Source organism: Ranitomeya variabilis, chromosome 6 (genome assembly GCF_051348905.1).
Source record: "Ranitomeya variabilis isolate aRanVar5 chromosome 6, aRanVar5.hap1, whole genome shotgun sequence".
In the NCBI taxonomy this organism is placed as follows: Eukaryota; Metazoa; Chordata; class Amphibia; order Anura; family Dendrobatidae; genus Ranitomeya; species Ranitomeya variabilis.
This window is the reverse complement of record NC_135237.1, coordinates 133,786,690-133,811,287: the sequence shown is the minus strand read 5'-3', so window position 1 is coordinate 133,811,287 and position 24,598 is coordinate 133,786,690. Positions and strand designations below refer to the sequence as shown.

General features: G+C 54.0%; 1 protein-coding gene across 4 annotated transcripts in view; it reads right to left on the bottom strand.

The window, feature by feature from the left end:
* The window catches only part of ATP2C1 (ATPase secretory pathway Ca2+ transporting 1), a 291,818-nt gene that overhangs the window by 23,845 nt on the left and 243,375 nt on the right, over window positions 1–24,598 (bottom strand). For all 4 annotated transcript variants that reach the window (XM_077269020.1, XM_077269019.1, XM_077269022.1 and 1 more), the window contains 7 exons: window positions 8,209–8,313; window positions 7,654–7,810; window positions 5,416–5,586; window positions 3,954–4,051; window positions 3,764–3,814; window positions 2,364–2,530; window positions 1,729–1,797 (listed from right to left, as the gene is read on the bottom strand). In XM_077269020.1, coding sequence (XP_077125135.1) covers window positions 1,729–1,797; window positions 2,364–2,530; window positions 3,764–3,814; window positions 3,954–4,051; window positions 5,416–5,586; window positions 7,654–7,810; window positions 8,209–8,313 — 818 coding nt within the window. The remainder of the gene's footprint in view (window positions 1–1,728; window positions 1,798–2,363; window positions 2,531–3,763; window positions 3,815–3,953; window positions 4,052–5,415; window positions 5,587–7,653; window positions 7,811–8,208; window positions 8,314–24,598) is intronic.

Sequence of the window (24,598 nt, the reverse complement as noted above, 5' to 3'; positions counted from 1 at the left end):
AGAGATGGTGGAGCGACAATGATGAAGTTGTGTGTGCAGATAATGAAGCCGCCATTACTCTTTACAAAACGCTGCAGGATCCGCTGGTTCCTAGCAGACCCAGAGTGGCTCTAAAGTATCTCCGGACTAAAACTAAAACAAAATAATGGAATGTCCCCAAAAGGTCTTTTTTACCTACTGAGGAGCACAATGTTTAAAATACAAAATCAAATCTAAACCAAAAAAAGCTACGGCGGGTCCAAACTGCAGCTTTCAGTTCCACTCCTGCCAATCCAAAACTACCATATACACTGCTCACAAAAAGTCTCCGGCACCTCCGATCATGCGCAGGGCGCCTCTCTGAGGCCAGGATGCGTACACCCGGCTTCAGAGGCTCATTGTAGTGAGGGAAAGAAAATGTGCACAACCGCGAGGTTTATATAGTACTGACGGCAAAGCCAGCAATTATAAGTCATGTTATCTCGCCCTCAGGAACGTGATAACATGCTAAGTGGGTCGACTAGCCTGGGGAAACTAACACCCAATACTTTTTCTAAAGATCTGTGCATTTAATGTAATAAAAGGGACTGTTAGGCAGGGGATTTAGATATGCAGACAACTGCTGGTGGTTCTGGGGGCACGGGGGACCTGAAAGGTTCCCTTTAAGTGCAGGATGCTGACCACTCATAAGCAGGAGGCGTCATATGGAGGGGTGGTGGGCATGCCTCCAGTAGGTCAGAGGAACAGGCTTTCTCCTGTGAGACCTGTAATGACAGACAGTCCTGCTCTCAGCACTGACCTCTGCAGCTATTGTGTAGTATAGAGCAATGCTGAGCAAAATTACAAAAACTTCCAGATCTCTTCTCATGCAGTCAGAATGGGGAAGGGGAAAAAACAGCAGAATGGAGTGTGATTACAAACACCTCTGCAACTCTCCTGATGCAGCTCAGCTTCTCCCCACACACTATCGTGAGAGAAGATCTGGAAGTGTTTTTAATCATACTCACATCTGATTTATACCATACAGTAGCTGCAGAGGTCAGGCTCGTCTATCATTACATCTCATCAGAATAAGTCTTTTCTTATGACTTTCTCAGGGCATGTTCATTTTCCCCTGCATGAGTCCTCCTGTTTGTGAATGGTCAGTCATTCAGATGACAAAGTACACTACCCCACAGACAAATCTCTGGCAACGCCCTCATGAGCTTATCATATATTACAACCTAAAAGTTTACAAGTCAATATCTCTGCAACAGAAATTAAAAATAAACACATTTTATTCAGCACTGCAGCCACTATCCCATGATGTGGCCAGTTCAAGATGCTCAAACTGGTGAAAGAACCTTTTTGAGCTGCACTGAATAAAGACGACTGCTTTGATCCCTATATTTGGCTAGTGATGAGAGAACGTACTCGGATAAGGTGTTATCTGAGCATGCTCATGTGCTAACAGTGTCTTCGGCGTGCTCGAAAAATATGTTTGAGTCCCTGCGGCTGTTCCACAACTTCACCACATGCAGGGATTGCTTAACAACCAGGCAATGCTTGCATGTGTAGCAGCTGTCAAACAGCAGCAAGATATGCAGCCGCGGGGACGCAAACATTTTTTGAGCACGCTGAAGGCACACGAGCATGCTTATCCGTGCACGATTGTTCAGCACTACTGGATACCTATTCCTTTGGACTGTGGCTTACTACCTTACACGTATCATAGATAACGTTACTCTCCCCAGAGCCTGTGCAACTTACGTGCTAAGCTGGAAGCGAACAAAATTTTTAATGTTGTTGTAGATTCCTTTCCCCTCTTCAATCGCAGACCTGAAACAGAAATCATTTCACATCCTGTTTAGTCTCGGTTGATGATATTGTAAAGTGCAAATGAAAAGGTCTCAATGATGGGCTGAAGGACACGTCCAAAAAAAGCGCTACCTGAAACGAATATGTCATAGAAATCCCAACATTTCAGTAATGACATACCGTACTTAGGAGTAATGAATCCTGGCAGGCAGCTCGGTCAGAGTCATGACATCCGGAATGTTCAGTTAGATTTTATACATCGTTAACTAGATTACATATTTTGCAGTAGCTGAATAGAAAGTCTAGAGCGTCAGTAACGAATAACCACTATTCTTGTGGTATCGGATAATAAAGGAATAATAGATACAGGATGATATAAATAGGTGACGCCAGCACCTTCAGATAATACAATGCTCTAGATGTAACTGCAATCTAATATTAGAGACAAGCTACAATATGTACATTATATATGTGCAATCAAAGCGAGTAAAACCGATTGAAAAATTTATTGCAAGCATTAAAAGTGAGGGAACCGCCAAATGGTCAATTTTCCAAGAATTTTCAGAATGGATACACACAGGACTCACATAATTGTATGAAAATCATCCTCCACCAGGATCATGTCAGCTGCCTCTTTACAGACATCCGTTCCAGTCTTGCCCATGGCAACCCCAATGTCAGCAGCTTTCAAGGCAACGGCGTCATTCACACCATCTCCTGTCATTGCTACAACGGCACCAATGTTCTGCAAGCTCTGAAGTAGACAAACAGAATTTCACGGACATTGATTATTGACCTTAAAGTGTGCATTTGTGTATGATGATCCATCTTCAGTATAGGTCATCAATATTGGAGCAGTGAAGGTCCACCACCTGACACCTCCACCAATCAATGGTCGGAGCTGATCTGCAGCACCCAGGTACAGCTACCACACACTGAACAGAGCAGCACAGTGCAGCCGCATTCAATGTTTCCATCAGGTCACCACCAGAGGTACAAACTTGCGACTGGCGAGTGTGTCAGGTGTTGACCCCCCACCCATCTGATACTGATGACTTAACTTAGGCCGGGGTCACACTTGCAAGTGCAATGCAAGAAACTAGCGCGTCAATACCCGGCACTGCCGCCGGCACTCGGGACCGGGGCGTTCAGCTGCATAGAAATACATGCAACCGCACGCTCCGGTCCCGAGTGCCGGCGGTAGTGCCGGGTATTGATGCGCTAGTTTCTTGCATTGCACTGGCAAGTGTGACCCCGGCCTTATGGTTACGGAAAACATGTCCCTATGATAGACTACAGCAGTGACCAGTAACCTATACAATTAACCTTTTCCCGACATAGCCATTTTTTTTTTTTTGTCTGCACTTTAGATTTTCCTCTCTCTTCTTCCAAGAGTGACAGCTTCTTTAGGTTTCCATTGATACAGCCATACGAGGGCTTATTTTTTGCAGGACAATTTGTACTTTTGAATGAGACCATTCTTTTTATCACGTGATGCAATGGAAAGTGGGAAAAAAATTCCAAGTGCAGCAAAAGTGCAATTCCACAATTTTTTAATTTTCTATTTAGAGTATTTACTATACAGAAAAATGGCAATATGATTTTCTACGGCAGTACGATTACGAAGATATCGAACATGAATATTTAAAAAAAAAATTAGGGGGAAAAAAACAAAATTAAATTTGTAAAAAAAAAAAAAAAAAAAAGAAAAAAAGTTTTTTGCTTTTTTTGCTAATTTCTGACTTGTAACATGTTTCAGTCTATGCAGTTGTGTGAGGGCTGCTTGTTTTACATAGAGTAACAATTTTTTTTAGAACATGGGCCAGATGAGATATTGGATTTTTACAGAAACACACCTGGTAAAAAAAAAAAAGTCACTACATAGTGAAATACCGTACATCTGGGCTTTACAAAAATATTCTGCCACATGTGAGTCAGTCTTCTGTAGGCAAATCACCGAAATATACATTGAAGGACACCAACTTACCTTTACAATTTTCAACTTGTGCCTTGGACTTGCTCGGTAAAACACGGATACCTTGAATATATAATTAAAATGGAACTGATTACACAATGAAATAAAAAAAAAAAAAAAACGGACATATAGAACAGAATTCTAGATCTCATGTAATGTGGGAAAACATCTTATCACAGAATCACAATGAAGGTTTACGGACCTTAGGTACCATGTGGGAGAGCTGCTGAATGTCCATTGTATCCACCTCCTCTCCAGAAAGAGACTGCAGGCCGTTGGAATAGAAGCCTAGACGACTAGCTGTGTAGAGGAATGAGTATAGGGCCGCCACAATGAGAAACATCAAAAAAGTGTAATACAGAAGATTACTAGTGCTTTAGATTTCAACAGATTTCCAGATTGTGCTTTGTTGGCCAAGGAGCAGTGGGTGGCTTGGACCACAATTCTTGTCATGAATGATGTGGCCATGACTATGCGGTGCCTCCTGCCAATCAGGCCATGGAAGGGATTCAGAAATAGGCTTTATATGTATTCCTTTTATAAAGGAATATGTCAAAGGTTAATAATACGAAGGAATTCAGAAAATCCCACTAAAAAGGGGGTTGCCCCCTTTCAAGAAACATTTGGCCATCTGCTCAGTTATTTGTTAAAAAATACACTAAAGCTTTACTTACCCTCCCAAAGTCCATCGCTGTGTCGCTGCTGCTGCCCCGATCTTTGTGTAGCTGCAGAGGCGCCATCAAGTCGCCAGAGCTGCAGCCATTCACTGTGCAAAAGGCGCGAGCTGCCGAGCGGTCAGTGATGGCACCAATGCAGCTGGGAACAGCGCTGACCCCGGGAGGGCAAGTAAAGCTCAATTCGCATTTTTCCTTTACAAGTAACCGAGTAAATGGCCGAAAGTTTCTTAAAAAAAATGGACAACCCATTCAAGCCTGGTGTTTTATACTGGCACACAGACATACCATTCATTCTATTATTATCCCATGTTTGCTGTGTAAGTTACCACCTCACTATGCCCTCCCAATTCATTGCCAACAACATATAGCCAACAGGCTTGCAGAGTTTTTTTACTGCCAGACCTACAGACAGCCTATAGACAGACGTCCTGTGGTAATGAATTAACCAACAGGCAACATTTGTCTCCAAGCCAAACAAATCAGGAATCGCGCAGGACGGAATGAAACAAGCAATGTGACGTGTCCATGAGGAACAATCAGTAGATGAAAGGGTCAATAATTCTACCAGCATTATAAGAGGCAGGCCGGGAGGGAGAAGCCATTTAATCCACTAAAGTAAAATGGAGATTTAATGAGAAAAATGCACTTGATAATTCAAGTGGAAAGTGAGTGAAGCAGAAATCGTTTTCTGTGAGAAATGCTCTTATTAGTGCGCCACATGCTCATTTTATTGTATACACTTTAACAGGCCAATCGACCTTGGCGAGTCAAGCGATGTAACAGCACTTAATGCAAGAGGGAGCTTCCAGTAAATTATTCCACTTAACATATCTCCACAACATAAAAAGACAGTGCATAGAAGAAAAAAAACCCGCCAGCCGCCATCTTAATATTACTACTACTCGGAGGACATGTATGGAAGGAATCAGACTGCAAACGGAGCCAAGTGGCAATATTTCACAGTATCTACATAGTTTATTTTCATACCAATGGCCACGGCTGTTTCCTGCGAATCACCAGTGATCATCTTAATTGCGACACCGGAGCGAATAAGGGTAGTGACTGCTTCCTTTACACCGGTTCGAGGAGGGTCGATTATTCCCACCAAGCCCAAAAATGTAAGCTGTCCCAACTCTGGACCAGATGCCAGTGCAATAACTGCAAGGTAAGATACGAGTGAAGAATGTTAGGGAAATGATGGAGACAAAAGATTTATAAATAGCCCTTATTAAAAAGGCGTTATCCATGACTGACTGAGATATAATCTACACACACACTGTACACACACTGCACATACATACACACACTACACATACATACACATGCATAATATATATATATATATATATATATATATATATATATATATATATATATATATATATATATATATATATATATATATATATATATATACACACACATATATATATATATATATATATATATATATATATATACACACATATATGTTAGTGCCGGGTCAGAGTGGTGACTGACCACTCCTGCAGGCGATTCAGCTGCTCCACATCAACAAGAAAGTTTTTCTTCTTTTGGGCTGCTCTGTGAACTGGGCGTGACTGCTGGTGTGATGAAGATTGACAGCTGGCTTCCCACAGTTATGCAGAAAGGAACCAGCTGTCAATCAGCATGACATTGGCAGTCACATCCAGTCTAAAAAGCAGCACAGAAGAGAAGCTGCTGCTCTGTTGACATGACGTCAGCGGAAGCAGCTGAATTGCTGGCAAGAGTTGTCTGGGACCGCCCTGTGCTGGCAGAGATCAGCACAGGCCCAACAGGCAGGTATTTAGTAACAGCTGCCTGTTACTTCTTAGGCCTGTAGTAAAAAAAAATGAAGAGTCTTGGATAACCTCTAAGGCTACGTTCACACGATCAGGATTTACATCCTTTTTTTTTCCTGCCCGTTTTTGGAAAACGGCAGCTAAATTCCGCAGTGAATTTGAGCTGCGTTTTCTGATCCTTTTTCTTCAGCGTTTTCCACTGCGGGTTTCCACTAGCAGTTTCCTATTGGAGCTGCTGGAAAACCGGTGCGGAATCCGCTGAAAGAATTGACATGCTACTTCTTTTTTCCGCTGGAAAATCCGCGCGGATTTTCCAGCGGAAAAACGGATCGTTAGCACAGCGGTTTTGGTTTTCCATTGGGTTACATTGTACTGTAACCAACATGGAAAACTGATCCGGATCCGCAGCTGAAAATCCGCTACGGATCCGGATCAAAATCCGGATCGTGTGAACGTAGCCTAAGTCTACAGCATCTCTGCAAACCAGTGTGTCTTTATGGTTATAGACTATAAACAATCTTTGCTTTTTGATCTCACAGTCAAAGGATCCCATCTCTCTCCAACTACTAAAAGAAAAAAAAATGGAAGGTAGATCAAGAAGTAGGGGACAGATGGGAGACAACATGAATATGGCATCTGTCTACATAGCGTTTGTTTGTAGTCTGTTACCATGGAGAACATGCAGGTTGTCAGAAAAGCTGTAGATACGAAGTAGTGGCATACTGTCATCAACACTATACACAAAGCTGCATCAGATCTGACTTTAGATCTACTAGAATAATTATAGAAAGGGGAGATTTAAGAAAGCGTCCAAGGGCCAGTTCACATGTAGAGTGTACATAGAGAAACCTCTCGCCAGCCATGCTAAACATGTCCACAAAACTCCAGCCACTTGGGAGGTGAAAGGAGAGTCTGTATGGCCTCTGACTAGCTCTCAAATCTGTGTACTGAAAAGTGTACATGGTGTACTTTTTTTTTTTAAATCAAATGTATAAGTCATGACTTTCATGATTCTTTCACGCTGTATGAGGGATGACATGGTGGCATGTGTGTGATTGACGCCTAACAGCAGCATCCGTTACCTACAGGCCATTAGTGTCCTGTTAAATGACACATCATAAATCGCTGATAAGGTATTTGTAAGCTTGATGCCACTGTTTCATCTGCATCACCCTACAATGAAACATGTCATGTCAGCAGCTGTTTGGGGCATATGCAATAAATGGAGGCAAGAAATGGAGTGTGAGCGTTGTAGCTGAGCAGCACAGATCCAGCACATTGTTAATCCTTCTCAGAAATCTCTTCTGTGAGGTTGCTATGAGTGACAGCGCTTTTCTTTTAGACTATTTCATCTTCACCATTTTCTTATAAAAAAAAAAAAAAAAAAAAAAAGAAGAAAACCGTTGCGGTGAGAACTCCTTACCTCGCAGGCCTGCGGTGCCCATGTACGCCGTCTCCTGATGGTACAGCTCTTTTTGCTGCTGAGTGAGCGGTAAATTGTGGCCCTTGCTGTTGTACGTTGTGCAGTACCGAACCACTTGCTCGTAGGCCCCTTTCATATAGCAAATCTCCGCCTTATCCTGGAAGCGATGACAGTGAAACGCTGCTAGTAAGTAACACAGTGCCTGATGGCAGGCCACACGGCAATCATTTTACTATCCTGCTCCTTTTAGCAAAGTAGAACATTTTTTTTTCTTTTTTTAATATATTAAATGGGGTTTCTATCCAGACATCCAATACTGATGACCCATCATGAGGATAGGTCATTGCTATTATATTGCTGGGGGGCCGACACGAGGCGGCACCACCAATCAGGGGCCGCTGTAGAGCGCTGTGTATTACCTCCTATTCAATGGAATAGGTCATCTATATTAGATGTATGGACAACCCCTTTAAGTAGCATAGACCTGTCCCTTTATGCCTTTGTAGTCACTACTGCTTTAGTTAGAGGCACTTCTGCTGGGAAATAGCCACGTACCTGCTGAGTTCTGTGCACACATTTCACAGCCATCCACTTTTGTTCCGAGCTGAAGGGGTATTCTGCCTTCCGGATATAGTCATGCCGAAGCCCCTCGAGGCCCATCTACAAATAATGCCTTCGTTATTCCAATGGCCACAATACAAACTGAAACGCGTTAAGTTCATGCTTGGCATAGATATTGCCTTGCAGGTCTGAGACTCATTTAATCCTACAGCAGCACAGACGGCGGGGGAGGGGTATATCTATCTATCTATCTCTATCTATCCATCTATATATATCAAAAAGCAGCACCAAAAGAAAACAAAGGGTGCAAAAAATCCTTCCAGGTATGTACCAAACCTCATGCCATTATCCAAAACAATGAAGGCAGCACTCCGATAGAAAAAATAAATGTGGTTTATTGGCCCATGTGGAACGTTTTAGTCCTGGATCTATATCTCAGATGAACCTTGCACAACCTATAACCTTAAAACAGTTAGCATTTTCCTTAAAAGTGGTTCAATATATAAAAGACATAAAACGGTCAATTCTGCATAAAAAGGGCAATCTATACAGTAGCCATGGCAAAAGAAAAAAAAAAACTAAATATTCAGGCTAGTGGTCGTATCTGGTAGCCATACAGGAGGAGTCTTGTACACAATAGTATGGCTTAACACATGCTAGAATAGTACTTTAATACGAGGCTGACACTTGAAAGTTATAAGAACACATGAAAAAGGAAAAAAACAACAACAAAAAACACAAACGTTTGTTTTGCACAGGAATACTACTATAAAAACAAAAATGACATGTATTCCACTGGCCACTAGGTGGCAATCATCACCTTAGCAGACAACAGCTAGAAACAAGTACAATCAGCCTGGTGAATGGGAGAGGAGGTGCAGAACCTGGAGCAGCCCATCAACAATGGACCGAGCTGCGGTATCTTTACATCTGGGGGCCACCAGACTAGATAATGGCTGATCATGCCTAGTGACGGACCCCCACTGATCTGATTTCTATAGGAAGTATAATCTGCTAGTTACAGATAACCCTTTTAATGTGTTTTTTTTCCTCCAGTACCAGTAATTTTCTGATTTTAAAAAATATAAAAAGAAAAAAAAATACACACAATATTATATAATAAACGATGGATCAAGGGTTGTCCACTGTCAGAAAACTTTTGGCAATGCTCAGTCAGTTGTAAATGAAGTGCAAAAAAACCGAAGCATTACTCACCCTCCCCGGGTCCAGCGAAGAGCATCGCTGCTGCTCTCAGTATCTGTTAGCCTGCAGTTTTGACGCCTTGTCAGCTGCAGCCAATCACTGAGCACAAGCCGTTGAGTTTAATGACTGGCGGCAGCGAGGTCGTCATGACACCACCATGCACAGTAGTGCAGTTTTAAGGACGAGGACTACTACACACATTTATTAGACATAACATTAGAGATACTGTCAGGGAAATTTAATAATGCTCCGGATTCTCAGGACAAATGACAACTTGTCAAGGGGTGCGGTATATTAGGCAGCAGGTGAACAGTTCTTGACATTGGAAGCAGGAAAATAGGAAAAAGAATGATCCAAACTGACAAGATAGGATTATGATGGACGAATGTTCAGAGCATCTCTACACCTATAGGTCATAGGGATGTTCTTGGTATGCAGTGGCCCAATAAAGGACACCTGGCTAACAAGTGTCAGGGCATGGATGGCCAAGCTATGCTGTTGGGCAGCAAAGTCTAATCCATCAGGTGTGATCCTATGGAAAGGTCACTGCAGCACAAACTGCGGAAAACTAATAGAAAAAAGCAACAAGAAGATGATGAGCATTGGAGCTGGACAATGGAGGTCAGGGAGAAGGTGGCCTGGTCTGAGGAATCGCCTTCTTTCACATCAGGAGGGTGGCTGGCTGTACGAGTGTCTACTACCTGGAGACCAGGTAGAAGCAGCACAAAATATGAGAGGAAGGAAGACATGTCAGCAGAGGCAGTCAGGCTGCGGATAATGCTCTAGTCACGCAGGGGTGGGGAACCTCGGCTCTCCAGCTGTTATAAAACTACAACTCCCAGCATGCCCTAGCAACTTGCAGCAGTTGAGGCATGCTGGGAATTGTAGTTCTCCCACAGCTGGAGGGCCAAGGTTCCTGACCCCTGCGTGGGAAGCATTAATTCCGGCACTTATGTGGATGTTACTCTGACCACCTACTTTAAGGGTTTGTACCAATCCCCGATCCACTTACTGATGGTTTCCACTATATATACAGCAGGTCTTAGCTGTAACACACAGCCATCACCTGACACTCCATACACCAGTTTCCTACATGCTCCGTATATACAGTGTGGAAAAGTATTTGATACATTGCCAATTTTGCACGTTTATCCCACCTACAAAGAATGGAGAGGTCTGTAATTTTTATCGTAGGTACACTTCAGCTGTGAGAAACAGAATCTAAATACAAAAAAACAGAAATCACACTATGATTTTTTTTTAAATAAATAAATTGCATTTTATTGCATAAAATAAATATTTGATCCCCTACCAGCCAGCAAGAAGTCCCTCACAGACCTGATACTTTAAGAAGCCCTCCTACTCTGCACTCATTACCTGTATTAATTGCACATGTTCAAACTTGTTATCTGTATAAAAGACACCTGTCCATACAATCAATTACACTCCAACCTCTCCACCATGGCCAAGACCAAAGAGCCATCTAAGGACACCAGGGACAAATTGCAGACCTGCACAAGGCTTCGATGGGCTACAGGACAATAGGCAAGCAGCTTGGTGAGAAGACAACTGTTGGCACAATTATTAGAAAATGGAAGAAACAAGATGACTGTCAATCTTCCTCGGTCTGGGGCTCCATGCAATATCTTGCCTCGTGGGTAAGGATGATTCTGAAAAAGGTCAGGAGTCAGCCCAGAACTACACTGGAGGACCTGGTCAGTGTCCTGAAGAGAGCTGGAACCACAGTCTCAAACATTACCATTCGCAACAAATTACAGAGTCATGGATTAAAATCCTGCAGGACACGCAAGGTTCCCCTGCTCACGACTGCACATGTCCAGGCCTGTTTTAAGTTCACCAATGACCATCTGGATGATCCAGAGAAAGCATGGGAGAAGGTCATGTGGTCCGATGAGATCGAAATACAACTTTTTGGTATCGACTCCCCTTACCGTGTTTGGCAGAAGACGAATGAGTACAACCTCAGGAACACCGTCCTAACCATGAAGCATGTTGGGGGAAACACTTTGGTGATACTTTTCTACAAAGGGGACAGGATGACTGTACCCAGGGGTGGGATTCAGCCGGTACCACCCGGTACGGGGCAGCCGTTTTCTAAAATTTCCATCTGCCAGCGTTCCGGTTACCACGCCCCCGGTCATCGGGCCCCCCCTGGCAGTGGCGTAGGAAGGGGGGGGCGGGCCGCCCCGGGCGGCACAATGCGGGGGGGGCGGCACAATACGGGGGGCGGGTCGCCGGCGGCGCAGAATTTACCTGTTCGCATCTCGGCTTCAGAAAAATGGCCGCCGCGATCTCCATCTGCGCATGCGCGGCATCCCGCGGCCATTTTCCTGAAGCCCCGGGCAGCAGAGCACTCCACCTGCGCACGCGCGGCCTCAGGAAGATGGCCGCCCCCACCGATAAGCAGATAGAGCAGGATCGCGGTCAGGTAAGAAGAACTTGTTTTTTTTTTTTTTTTTTTATTATTGAGAGCGGCGATCGGGGGGGGGCAGGGCAGAACGCTGGACACAGGGGGGCAGAACGCTGGACACAGGGGGGCAGAACGCTGGACACAGGGGGGCAGAACGCTGGACACAGGGGGGCAGAACGCTGGACACAGGGGGGCAGAACGCTGGACACAGGGGGGCAGAACGCTGGACACAGGGGGGCAGAACGCTGGACACAGGGGGGCAGAACGCTGGACACAGGGGGGCAGAACGCTGGACACAGGGGGGCAGAACGCTGGACACAGGGGGGCAGAACGCTGGACACAGGGGGGCAGAACGCTGGACACAGGGGGGCAGAACGCTGGACACAGGGGGGCAGAACGCTGGACACAGGGGGGCAGAACGCTGGACACAGGGGGGCAGAACGCTGGACACAGGGGGGCAGAACGCTGGACACAGGGGGGCAGAACGCTGGACACAGGGGGGCAGAACGCTGGACACAGGGGGGCAGAACGCTGGACACAGGGGGGCAGAACGCTGGACACAGGGGGGCAGAACGCTGGACACAGGGGGGCAGAACGCTGGACACAGGGGGGCAGAACGCTGGACACAGGGGGGCAGAACGCTGGACACAGGGGGGCAGAACGCTGGACACAGGGGGGCAGAACGCTGGACACAGGGGGGCAGAACGCTGGACACAGGGGGGCAGAACGCTGGACACAGGGGGGCAGAACGCTGGACACAGGGGGGCAGAACGCTGGACACAGGGGGGCAGAACGCTGGACACAGGGGGGCAGAACGCTGGACACAGGGGGGCAGAACGCTGGACACAGGGGGGCAGAACGCTGGACACAGGGGGGCAGAACGCTGGACACAGGGGGGCAGAACGCTGGACACAGGGGGGCAGAACGCTGGACACAGGGGGGCAGAACGCTGGACACAGGGGGGCAGAACGCTGGACACAGGGGGGCAGAACGCTGGACACAGGGGGGCAGAACGCTGGACACAGGGGGGCAGAACGCTGGACACAGGGGGGCAGAACGCTGGACACAGGGGGGCAGAACGCTGGACACAGGGGGGCAGAACGCTGGACACAGGGGGGCAGAACGCTGGACACAGGGGGGCAGAACGCTGGACACAGGGGGGCAGAACGCTGGACACAGGGGGGCAGAACGCTGGACACAGGGGGGCAGAACGCTGGACACAGGGGGGCAGAACGCTGGACACAGGGGGGCAGAACGCTGGACACAGGGGGGCAGAACGCTGGACACAGGGGGGCAGAACGCTGGACACAGGGGGGCAGAACGCTGGACACAGGGGGGCAGAACGCTGGACACAGGGGGGCAGAACGCTGGACACAGGGGGGCAGAACGCTGGACACAGGGGGGCAGAACGCTGGACACAGGGGGGCAGAACGCTGGACACAGGGGGGCAGAACGCTGGACACAGGGGGGCAGAACGCTGGACACAGGGGGGCAGAACGCTGGACACAGGGGGGCAGAACGCTGGACACAGGGGGGCAGAACGCTGGACACAGGGGGGCAGAACGCTGGACACAGGGGGGCAGAACGCTGGACACAGGGGGGCAGAACGCTGGACACAGGGGGGCAGAACGCTGGACACAGGGGGGCAGAACGCTGGACACAGGGGGGCAGAACGCTGGACACAGGGGGGCAGAACGCTGGACACAGGGGGGCAGAACGCTGGACACAGGGGGGCAGAACGCTGGACACAGGGGGGCAGAACGCTGGACACAGGGGGGCAGAACGCTGGACACAGGGGGGCAGAACGCTGGACACAGGGGGGCAGAACGCTGGACACAGGGGGGCAGAACGCTGGACACAGGGGGGCAGAACGCTGGACACAGGGGGGCAGAACGCTGGACACAGGGGGGCAGAACGCTGGACACAGGGGGGCAGAACGCTGGACACAGGGGGGCAGAACGCTGGACACAGGGGGGCAGAACGCTGGACACAGGGGGGCAGAACGCTGGACACAGGGGGGCAGAACGCTGGACACAGGGGGGCAGAACGCTGGACACAGGGGGGCAGAACGCTGGACACAGGGGGGCAGAACGCTGGACACAGGGGGGCAGAACGCTGGACACAGGGGGGCAGAACGCTGGACACAGGGGGGCAGAACGCTGGACACAGGGGGGCAGAACGCTGGACACAGGGGGGCAGAACGCTGGACACAGGGGGGCAGAACGCTGGACACAGGGGGGCAGAACGCTGGACACAGGGGGGCAGAACGCTGGACACAGGGGGGCAGAACGCTGGACACAGGGGGGCAGAACGCTGGACACAGGGGGGCAGAACGCTGGACACAGGGGGGCAGAACGCTGGACACAGGGGGGCAGAACGCTGGACACAGGGGGGCAGAACGCTGGACACAGGGGGGCAGAACGCTGGACACAGGGGGGCAGAACGCTGGACACAGGGGGGCAGAACGCTGGACACAGGGGGGCAGAACGCTGGACACAGGGGGGCAGAACGCTGGACACAGGGGGGCAGAACGCTGGACACAGGGGGGCAGAACGCTGGACACAGGGGGGCAGAACGCTGGACACAGGGGGGCAGAACGCTGGACACAGGGGGGCAGAACGCTGGACACAGGGGGGCAGAACGCTGGACACAGGGGGGCAGAACGCTGGACACAGGGGGGCAGAACGCTGGACACAGGGGGGCAGAACGCTGGACACAGGGGGGCAGAACGCTGGACACAGGGGGGCAGAACGCTGGACACAGGGGGGCAGAACGCTGGACACAGGGGGGCAGAACGCTGGACACAGGGGGGCAGAACGCTGGACACAGGGGGGCAGAACGCTGGACACAGGGGGGCAGAACGCTGGACACAGGGGGGCAGAACGCTGGACACAGGGGGGCAGAACGCTGGACACAGGGGGGCAGAACGCTGGACACAGGGGGGCAGAACGCTGGACACAGGGGGGCAGAACGCTGGACACAGGGGGGCAGAACGCTGGACACAGGGGGGCAGAACGCTGGACACAGGGGGGCAGAACGCTGGACACAGGGGGGCAGAACGCTGGACACAGGGGGGCAGAACGCTGGACACAGGGGGGCAGAACGCTGGACACAGGGGGGCAGAACGCTGGACACAGGGGGGCAGAACGCTGGACACAGGGGGGCAGAACGCTGGACACAGGGGGGCAGAACGCTGGACACAGGGGGGCAGAACGCTGGACACAGGGGGGCAGAACGCTGGACACAGGGGGGCAGAACGCTGGACACAGGGGGGCAGAACGCTGGACACAGGGGGGCAGAACGCTGGACACAGGGGGGCAGAACGCTGGACACAGGGGGGCAGAACGCTGGACACAGGGGGGCAGAACGCTGGACACAGGGGGGCAGAACGCTGGACACAGGGGGGCAGAACGCTGGACACAGGGGGGCAGAACGCTGGACACAGGGGGGCAGAACGCTGGACACAGGGGGGCAGAACGCTGGACACAGGGGGGCAGAACGCTGGACACAGGGGGGCAGAACGCTGGACACAGGGGGGCAGAACGCTGGACACAGGGGGGCAGAACGCTGGACACAGGGGGGCAGAACGCTGGACACAGGGGGGCAGAACGCTGGACACAGGGGGGCAGAACGCTGGACACAGGGGGGCAGAACGCTGGACACAGGGGGGCAGAACGCTGGACACAGGGGGGCAGAACGCTGGACACAGGGGGGCAGAACGCTGGACACAGGGGGGCAGAACGCTGGACACAGGGGGGCAGAACGCTGGACACAGGGGGGCAGAACGCTGGACACAGGGGGGCAGAACGCTGGACACAGGGGGGCAGAACGCTGGACACAGGGGGGCAGAACGCTGGACACAGGGGGGCAGAACGCTGGACACAGGGGGGCAGAACGCTGGACACAGGGGGGCAGAACGCTGGACACAGGGGGGCAGAACGCTGGACACAGGGGGGCAGAACGCTGGACACAGGGGGGCAGAACGCTGGACACAGGGGGGCAGAACGCTGGACACAGGGGGGCAGAACGCTGGACACAGGGGGGCAGAACGCTGGACACAGGGGGGCAGAACGCTGGACACAGGGGGGCAGAACGCTGGACACAGGGGGGCAGAACGCTGGACACAGGGGGGCAGAACGCTGGACACAGGGGGGCAGAACGCTGGACACAGGGGGGCAGAACGCTGGACACAGGGGGGCAGAACGCTGGACACAGGGGGGCAGAACGCTGGACACAGGGGGGCAGAACGCTGGACACAGGGGGGCAGAACGCTGGACACAGGGGGGCAGAACGCTGGACACAGGGGGGCAGAACGCTGGACACAGGGGGGCAGAACGCTGGACACAGGGGGGCAGAACGCTGGACACAGGGGGGCAGAACGCTGGACACAGGGGGGCAGAACGCTGGACACAGGGGGGCAGAACGCTGGACACAGGGGGGCAGAACGCTGGACACAGGGGGGCAGAACGCTGGACACAGGGGGGCAGAACGCTGGACACAGGGGGGCAGAACGCTGGACACAGGGGGGCAGAACGCTGGACACAGGGGGGCAGAACGCTGGACACAGGGGGGCAGAACGCTGGACACAGGGGGGCAGAACGCTGGACACAGGGGGGCAGAACGCTGGACACAGGGGGGCAGAACGCTGGACACAGGGGGGCAGAACGCTGGACACAGGGGGGCAGAACGCTGGACACAGGGGGGCAGAACGCTGGACACAGGGGGGCAGAACGCTGGACACAGGGGGGCAGAACGCTGGACACAGGGGGGCAGAACGCTGGACACAGGGGGGCAGAACGCTGGACACAGGGGGGCAGAACGCTGGACACAGGGGGGCAGAACGCTGGACACAGGGGGGCAGAACGCTGGACACAGGGGGGCAGAACGCTGGACACAGGGGGGCAGAACGCTGGACACAGGGGGGCAGAACGCTGGACACAGGGGGGCAGAACGCTGGACACAGGGGGGCAGAACGCTGGACACAGGGGGGCAGAACGCTGGACACAGGGGGGCAGAACGCTGGACACAGGGGGGCAGAACGCTGGACACAGGGGGGCAGAACGCTGGACACAGGGGGGCAGAACGCTGGACACAGGGGGGCAGAACGCTGGACACAGGGGGGCAGAACGCTGGACACAGGGGGGCAGAACGCTGGACACAGGGGGGCAGAACGCTGGACACAGGGGGGCAGAACGCTGGACACAGGGGGGCAGAACGCTGGACACAGGGGGGCAGAACGCTGGACACAGGGGGGCAGAACGCTGGACACAGGGGGGCAGAACGCTGGACACAGGGGGGCAGAACGCTGGACACAGGGGGGCAGAACGCTGGACACAGGGGGGCAGAACGCTGGACACAGGGGGGCAGAACGCTGGACACAGGGGGGCAGAACGCTGGACACAGGGGGGCAGAACGCTGGACACAGGGGGGCAGAACGCTGGACACAGGGGGGCAGAACGCTGGACACAGGGGGGCAGAACGCTGGACACAGGGGGGCAGAACGCTGGACACAGGGGGGCAGAACGCTGGACACAGGGGGGCAGAACGCTGGACACAGGGGGGCAGAACGCTGGACACAGGGGGGCAGAACGCTGGACACAGGGGGGCAGAACGCTGGACACAGGGGGGCAGAACGCTGGACACAGGGGGGCAGAACGCTGGACACAGGGGGGCAGAACGCTGGACACAGGGGGGCAGAACGCTGGACACAGGGGGGCAGAACGCTGGACACAGGGGGGCAGAACGCTGGACACAGGGGGGCAGAACGCTGGACACAGGGGGGCAGAACGCTGGACACAGGGGGGCAGAACGCTGGACACAGGGGGGCAGAACGCTGGACACAGGGGGGCAGAACGCTGGACACAGGGGGGCAGAACGCTGGACACAGGGGGGCAGAACGCTGGACACAGGGGGGCAGAACGCTGGACACAGGGGGGCAGAACGCTGGACACAGGGGGGCAGAACGCTGGACACAGGGGGGCAGAACGCTGGACACAGGGGGGCAGAACGCTGGACACAGGGGGGCAGAACGCTGGACACAGGGGGGCAGAACGCTGGACACAGGGGGGCAGAACGCTGGACACAGGGGGGCAGAACGCTGGACACAGGGGGGCAGAACGCTGGACACAGGGGGGCAGAACGCTGGACACAGGGGGGCAGAACGCTGGACACAGGGGGGCAGAACGCTGGACACAGGGGGGCAGAACGCTGGACACAGGGGGGCAGAACGCTGGACACAGGGGGGCAGAACGCTGGACACAGGGGGGCAGAACGCTGGACACAGGGGGGCAGAACGCTGGACACAGGGGGGCAGAACGCTGGACACAGGGGGGCAGAACGCTGGACACAGGGGGGCAGAACGCTGGACACAGGGGGGCAGAACGCTGGACACAGGGGGGCAGAACGCTGGACACAGGGGGGCAGAACGCTGGACACAGGGGGGCAGAACGCTGGACACAGGGGGGCAGAACGCTGGACACAGGGGGGCAGAACGCTGGACACAGGGGGGCAGAACGCTGGACACAGGGGGGCAGAACGCTGGACACAGGGGGGCAGAACGCTGGACACAGGGGGGCAGAACGCTGGACACAGGGGGGCAGAACGCTGGACACAGGGGGGCAGAACGCTGGACACAGGGGGGCAGAACGCTGGACACAGGGGGGCAGAACGCTGGACACAGGGGGGCAGAACGCTGGACACAGGGGGGCAGAACGCTGGACACAGGGGGGCAGAACGCTGGACACAGGGGGGCAGAACGCTGGACACAGGGGGGCAGAACGCTGGACACAGGGGGGCAGAACGCTGGACACAGGGGGGCAGAACGCTGGACACAGGGGGGCAGAACGCTGGACACAGGGGGGCAGAACGCTGGACACAGGGGGGCAGAACGCTGGACACAGGGGGGCAGAACGCTGGACACAGGGGGGCAGAACGCTGGACACAGGGGGGCAGAACGCTGGACACAGGGGGGCAGAACGCTGGACACAGGGGGGCAGAACGCTGGACACAGGGGGGCAGAACGCTGGACACAGGGGGGCAGAACGCTGGACACAGGGGGGCAGAACGCTGGACACAGGGGGGCAGAACGCTGGACACAGGGGGGCAGAACGCTGGACACAGGGGGGCAGAACGCTGGACACAGGGGGGCAGAACGCTGGACACAGGGGGGCAGAACGCTGGACACAGGGGGGCAGAACGCTGGACACAGGGGGGCAGAACGCTGGACACAGGGGGGCAGAACGCTGGACACAGGGGGGCAGAACGCTGGACACAGGGGGGCAGAACGCTGGACACAGGGGGGCAGAACGCTGGACACAGGGGGGCAGAACGCTGGACACAGGGGGGCAGAACGCTGGACACAGGGGGGCAGAACGCTGGACACAGGGGGGCAGAACGCTGGACACAGGGGGGCAGAACGCTGGACACAGGGGGGCAGAACGCTGGACACAGGGGGGCAGAACGCTGGACACAGGGGGGCAGAACGCTGGACACAGGGGGGCAGAACGCTGGACACAGGGGGGCAGAACGCTGGACACAGGGGGGCAGAACGCTGGACACAGGGGGGCAGAACGCTGGACACAGGGGGGCAGAACGCTGGACACAGGGGGGCAGAACGCTGGACACAGGGGGGCAGAACGCTGGACACAGGGGGGCAGAACGCTGGACACAGGGGGGCAGAACGCTGGACACAGGGGGGCAGAACGCTGGACACAGGGGGGCAGAACGCTGGACACAGGGGGGCAGAACGCTGGACACAGGGGGGCAGAACGCTGGACACAGGGGGGCAGAACGCTGGACACAGGGGGGCAGAACGCTGGACACAGGGGGGCAGAACGCTGGACACAGGGGGGCAGAACGCTGGACACAGGGGGGCAGAACGCTGGACACAGGGGGGCAGAACGCTGGACACAGGGGGGCAGAACGCTGGACACAGGGGGGCAGAACGCTGGACACAGGGGGGCAGAACGCTGGACACAGGGGGGCAGAACGCTGGACACAGGGGGGCAGAACGCTGGACACAGGGGGGCAGAACGCTGGACACAGGGGGGCAGAACGCTGGACACAGGGGGGCAGAACGCTGGACACAGGGGGGCAGAACGCTGGACACAGGGGGGCAGAACGCTGGACACAGGGGGGCAGAACGCTGGACACAGGGGGGCAGAACGCTGGACACAGGGGGGCAGAACGCTGGACACAGGGGGGCAGAACGCTGGACACAGGGGGGCAGAACGCTGGACACAGGGGGGCAGAACGCTGGACACAGGGGGGCAGAACGCTGGACACAGGGGGGCAGAACGCTGGACACAGGGGGGCAGAACGCTGGACACAGGGGGGCAGAACGCTGGACACAGGGGGGCAGAACGCTGGACACAGGGGGGCAGAACGCTGGACACAGGGGGGCAGAACGCTGGACACAGGGGGGCAGAACGCTGGACACAGGGGGGCAGAACGCTGGACACAGGGGGGCAGAACGCTGGACACAGGGGGGCAGAACGCTGGACACAGGGGGGCAGAACGCTGGACACAGGGGGGCAGAACGCTGGACACAGGGGGGCAGAACGCTGGACACAGGGGGGCAGAACGCTGGACACAGGGGGGCAGAACGCTGGACACAGGGGGGCAGAACGCTGGACACAGGGGGGCAGAACGCTGGACACAGGGGGGCAGAACGCTGGACACAGGGGGGCAGAACGCTGGACACAGGGGGGCAGAACGCTGGACACAGGGGGGCAGAACGCTGGACACAGGGGGGCAGAACGCTGGACACAGGGGGGCAGAACGCTGGACACAGGGGGGCAGAACGCTGGACACAGGGGGGCAGAACGCTGGACACAGGGGGGCAGAACGCTGGACACAGGGGGGCAGAACGCTGGACACAGGGGGGCAGAACGCTGGACACAGGGGGGCAGAACGCTGGACACAGGGGGGCAGAACGCTGGACACAGGGGGGCAGAACGCTGGACACAGGGGGGCAGAACGCTGGACACAGGGGGGCAGAACGCTGGACACAGGGGGGCAGAACGCTGGACACAGGGGGGCAGAACGCTGGACACAGGGGGGCAGAACGCTGGACACAGGGGGGCAGAACGCTGGACACAGGGGGGCAGAACGCTGGACACAGGGGGGCAGAACGCTGGACACAGGGGGGCAGAACGCTGGACACAGGGGGGCAGAACGCTGGACACAGGGGGGCAGAACGCTGGACACAGGGGGGCAGAACGCTGGACACAGGGGGGCAGAACGCTGGACACAGGGGGGCAGAACGCTGGACACAGGGGGGCAGAACGCTGGACACAGGGGGGCAGAACGCTGGACACAGGGGGGCAGAACGCTGGACACAGGGGGGCAGAACGCTGGACACAGGGGGGCAGAACGCTGGACACAGGGGGGCAGAACGCTGGACACAGGGGGGCAGAACGCTGGACACAGGGGGGCAGAACGCTGGACACAGGGGGGCAGAACGCTGGACACAGGGGGGCAGAACGCTGGACACAGGGGGGCAGAACGCTGGACACAGGGGGGCAGAACGCTGGACACAGGGGGGCAGAACGCTGGACACAGGGGGGCAGAACGCTGGACACAGGGGGGCAGAACGCTGGACACAGGGGGGCAGAACGCTGGACACAGGGGGGCAGAACGCTGGACACAGGGGGGCAGAACGCTGGACACAGGGGGGCAGAACGCTGGACACAGGGGGGCAGAACGCTGGACACAGGGGGGCAGAACGCTGGACACAGGGGGGCAGAACGCTGGACACAGGGGGGCAGAACGCTGGACACAGGGGGGCAGAACGCTGGACACAGGGGGGCAGAACGCTGGACACAGGGGGGCAGAACGCTGGACACAGGGGGGCAGAACGCTGGACACAGGGGGGCAGAACGCTGGACACAGGGGGGCAGAACGCTGGACACAGGGGGGCAGAACGCTGGACACAGGGGGGCAGTACGCTGGACACAGGGGGGCAGAACGCTGGACACAGGGGGGCAGAACGCTGGACACAGGGGGGCAGAACGCTGGACACAGGGGGGCAGAACGCTGGACACAGGGGGGCAGAACGCTGGACACAGGGGGGCAGAACGCTGGACACAGGGGGGCAGAACGCTGGACACAGGGGGGCAGAACGCTGGACACAGGGGGGCAGAACGCTGGACACAGGGGGGCAGAACGCTGGACACAGGGGGGCAGAACGCTGGACACAGGGGGGCAGAACGCTGGACACAGGGGGGCAGAACGCTGGACACAGGGGGGCAGAACGCTGGACACAGGGGGGCAGAACGCTGGACACAGGGGGGCAGAAAGCTGGACACAGGGGCAGAACGCTGGACACGGGCAGAAAGCTGGACACAGGGGCAGAAAGCTGGACACAGGGGCAGAACGCTGGACACTGGGGCAGAACGCTGGACACTGGGGCAGAACGCTGGACACTGGGGCAGAACGCTGGACACTGGGGCAGAACGCTGGACACTGGGGCAGAACGCTGGACACTGGGGCAGAACGCTGGACACTGGGGCAGAATGCTGGACACTGGGGCAGAATGCTGGACACTGGGGCAGAATGCTGGACACTGGGGCAGAATGGAGACACGGGGCAGGATGACAGACATGGCGTCATGACTGGAGACACTGGAGGCAGGATTGGAGACAGATGGGGCAGGATCATGGGGCAGGATGAATACGATGGAGACAGATGGGGCAGGATGGGAAGATCATATGGGGCAGGATAGATACTCATTAGGGCAGGATGGGAGAATATATGGCTGACGCCAGGAATGAGACACACGGGGGCCAGGATGGCGAATATTATTACCATAGGGGCTAATTAAGGGATATTATTACTGCAGTGATGTATTTATTTTATTTTTTGAGTATACTGTTTTAAATGGAGGGGCGGTCCTATTACTGTGAGAGTGACACTATGTCGCCTTCTTCATGTGATGTAATGTAGAAGTTGGGAAAATTAAGTAACGTGTTCTGCAAGTGGAACTCGTGATAACTGTTATTTCCTGCAGAGACGAGTCCTGGCTGGATGAAGTGATGGCGGTCTGTGCGGGATGAAAGATGAAGGACTTCACCTAGAGATGTCACTGGTGAGTCAGTGTGTTACCTATACACTGACACTATACACTGTATACTATATACTGAGGTCCTGTGTATGTCACCGGTGATCACTGTATTACCTATACACAGACGCTGCATACTAAGTACAGATCTCCTGTGTATAATGGCACTTATGGTGATAGTATTGTGTTTTTTTTTATTATTGATCAGTATTGTAGTATTCAGTCACTATGTGGTGGTAATATGTGGTCTGGTCATGATGTTGTGGTATTTGTTCCTTGTATTTGATATTATTCGATCACTGTGGTGGTAATATGTCATCTGGTCATGGTGTGGCGGTATTTGTGCCTTGTAGATAGTATTATAGGTCACTGTGGTGATATGGTGTCTGGTCTGTCTATTGAACTGGGCGTGGCTTATTGGTATGGGCGGGGTTATTGAAAATGGGCGTGGCCAAAATTCCGGCCGCCGCGACTTAGAGGACCTGTTGTTAAAAATTTGAATCCCACCCCTGACTGTACCGTATTGAAGGGAGGATGGATGGGGTCACGTATCACAAGATTTTGGCCAACAACCACCTTCTCTCAGTAAGAGCATTGAAGATGGGTTGTGGCTGGGTCTTCCAGCTTGACAATGACCTGAAACACAGCCAGGGCAACTAAGGAGTTGCTCCGTAAGAAGCATTTCAAGGTCCAGGAGTGGCATAGCCAGTGTCCAGACCTGAAGCCAACAGAAAATCTCTGGAGGGGGCGGAATCAATGTTGCCCATTAACCACCTCAAACCCAAACGATCTGGAGAACATCTGTATGGAGGAGTGGGCCAAAATCCTCTCTGCAGCGTGTCCAAACTTAGTCAAGGGAAATACAAAAAATGTATGACCTCTTTAATTGCAAACAAAGTTTTCTGTACCAAATACCAAGTTCTGTTTTTCTACTGTATGAAATACTTATTTCATGCAATAAAATGCAAATTTGTTAAGTAAAATTCATATAATGATGGATTGTTTTTTTGTTTTTAAGTGTTCCCTACAATAAAAATTACAGACCTCTCCATTCTTTGTAAGTGGGACAGCCTGCAAAATTTGCCGTGTACCAAATACTTATTTTCTCACCTGTATACGGCAATGTCGGGAAGGGGTTAAATGAGGTCGCCAGAAACAGCAGAGTGCTGTCCCCATTATGAATATATGGAGTGGGAGTGCATATGCTCAACCTCTGTTCCATTCAGAGAGGATCAGTGATGGTCCCGGTAGTCGGACCCCAAAGAATCAGTAAGTTATATCACGCATCCAATGAAAGGGGGATAACTCATCTCTGTTCCTTCAAGTAACTTCAGAATAAGGTGTCCTGTGTGTACATGAGGAATATCACCATTACTGGTTATGTGACTTATATCCCGCTTTCTCTTCTACATGCTCTCTGTGATTTGCAAACCACTGATGAGCCGAGGAGCTGAGCTGCTGCGATTTCTCCCATAGACCGCACAGCGAGGAGAATGCCTGCTGTTCATTCACTCTTTAGCTCACAGACACAAACAGCAGCAGCATGGAGGACATTGTACAGCAGAGCTCAGCTATGTGGATCTGAATTAAGCTCTGATGTGAGGTAAAATGCTTGATACAAAGCTCTGCACAAGGTTTTTCTGTCTATTCTCTTCCCATCACTATTCCACTCCCCTCCTTTCTCCATAGAG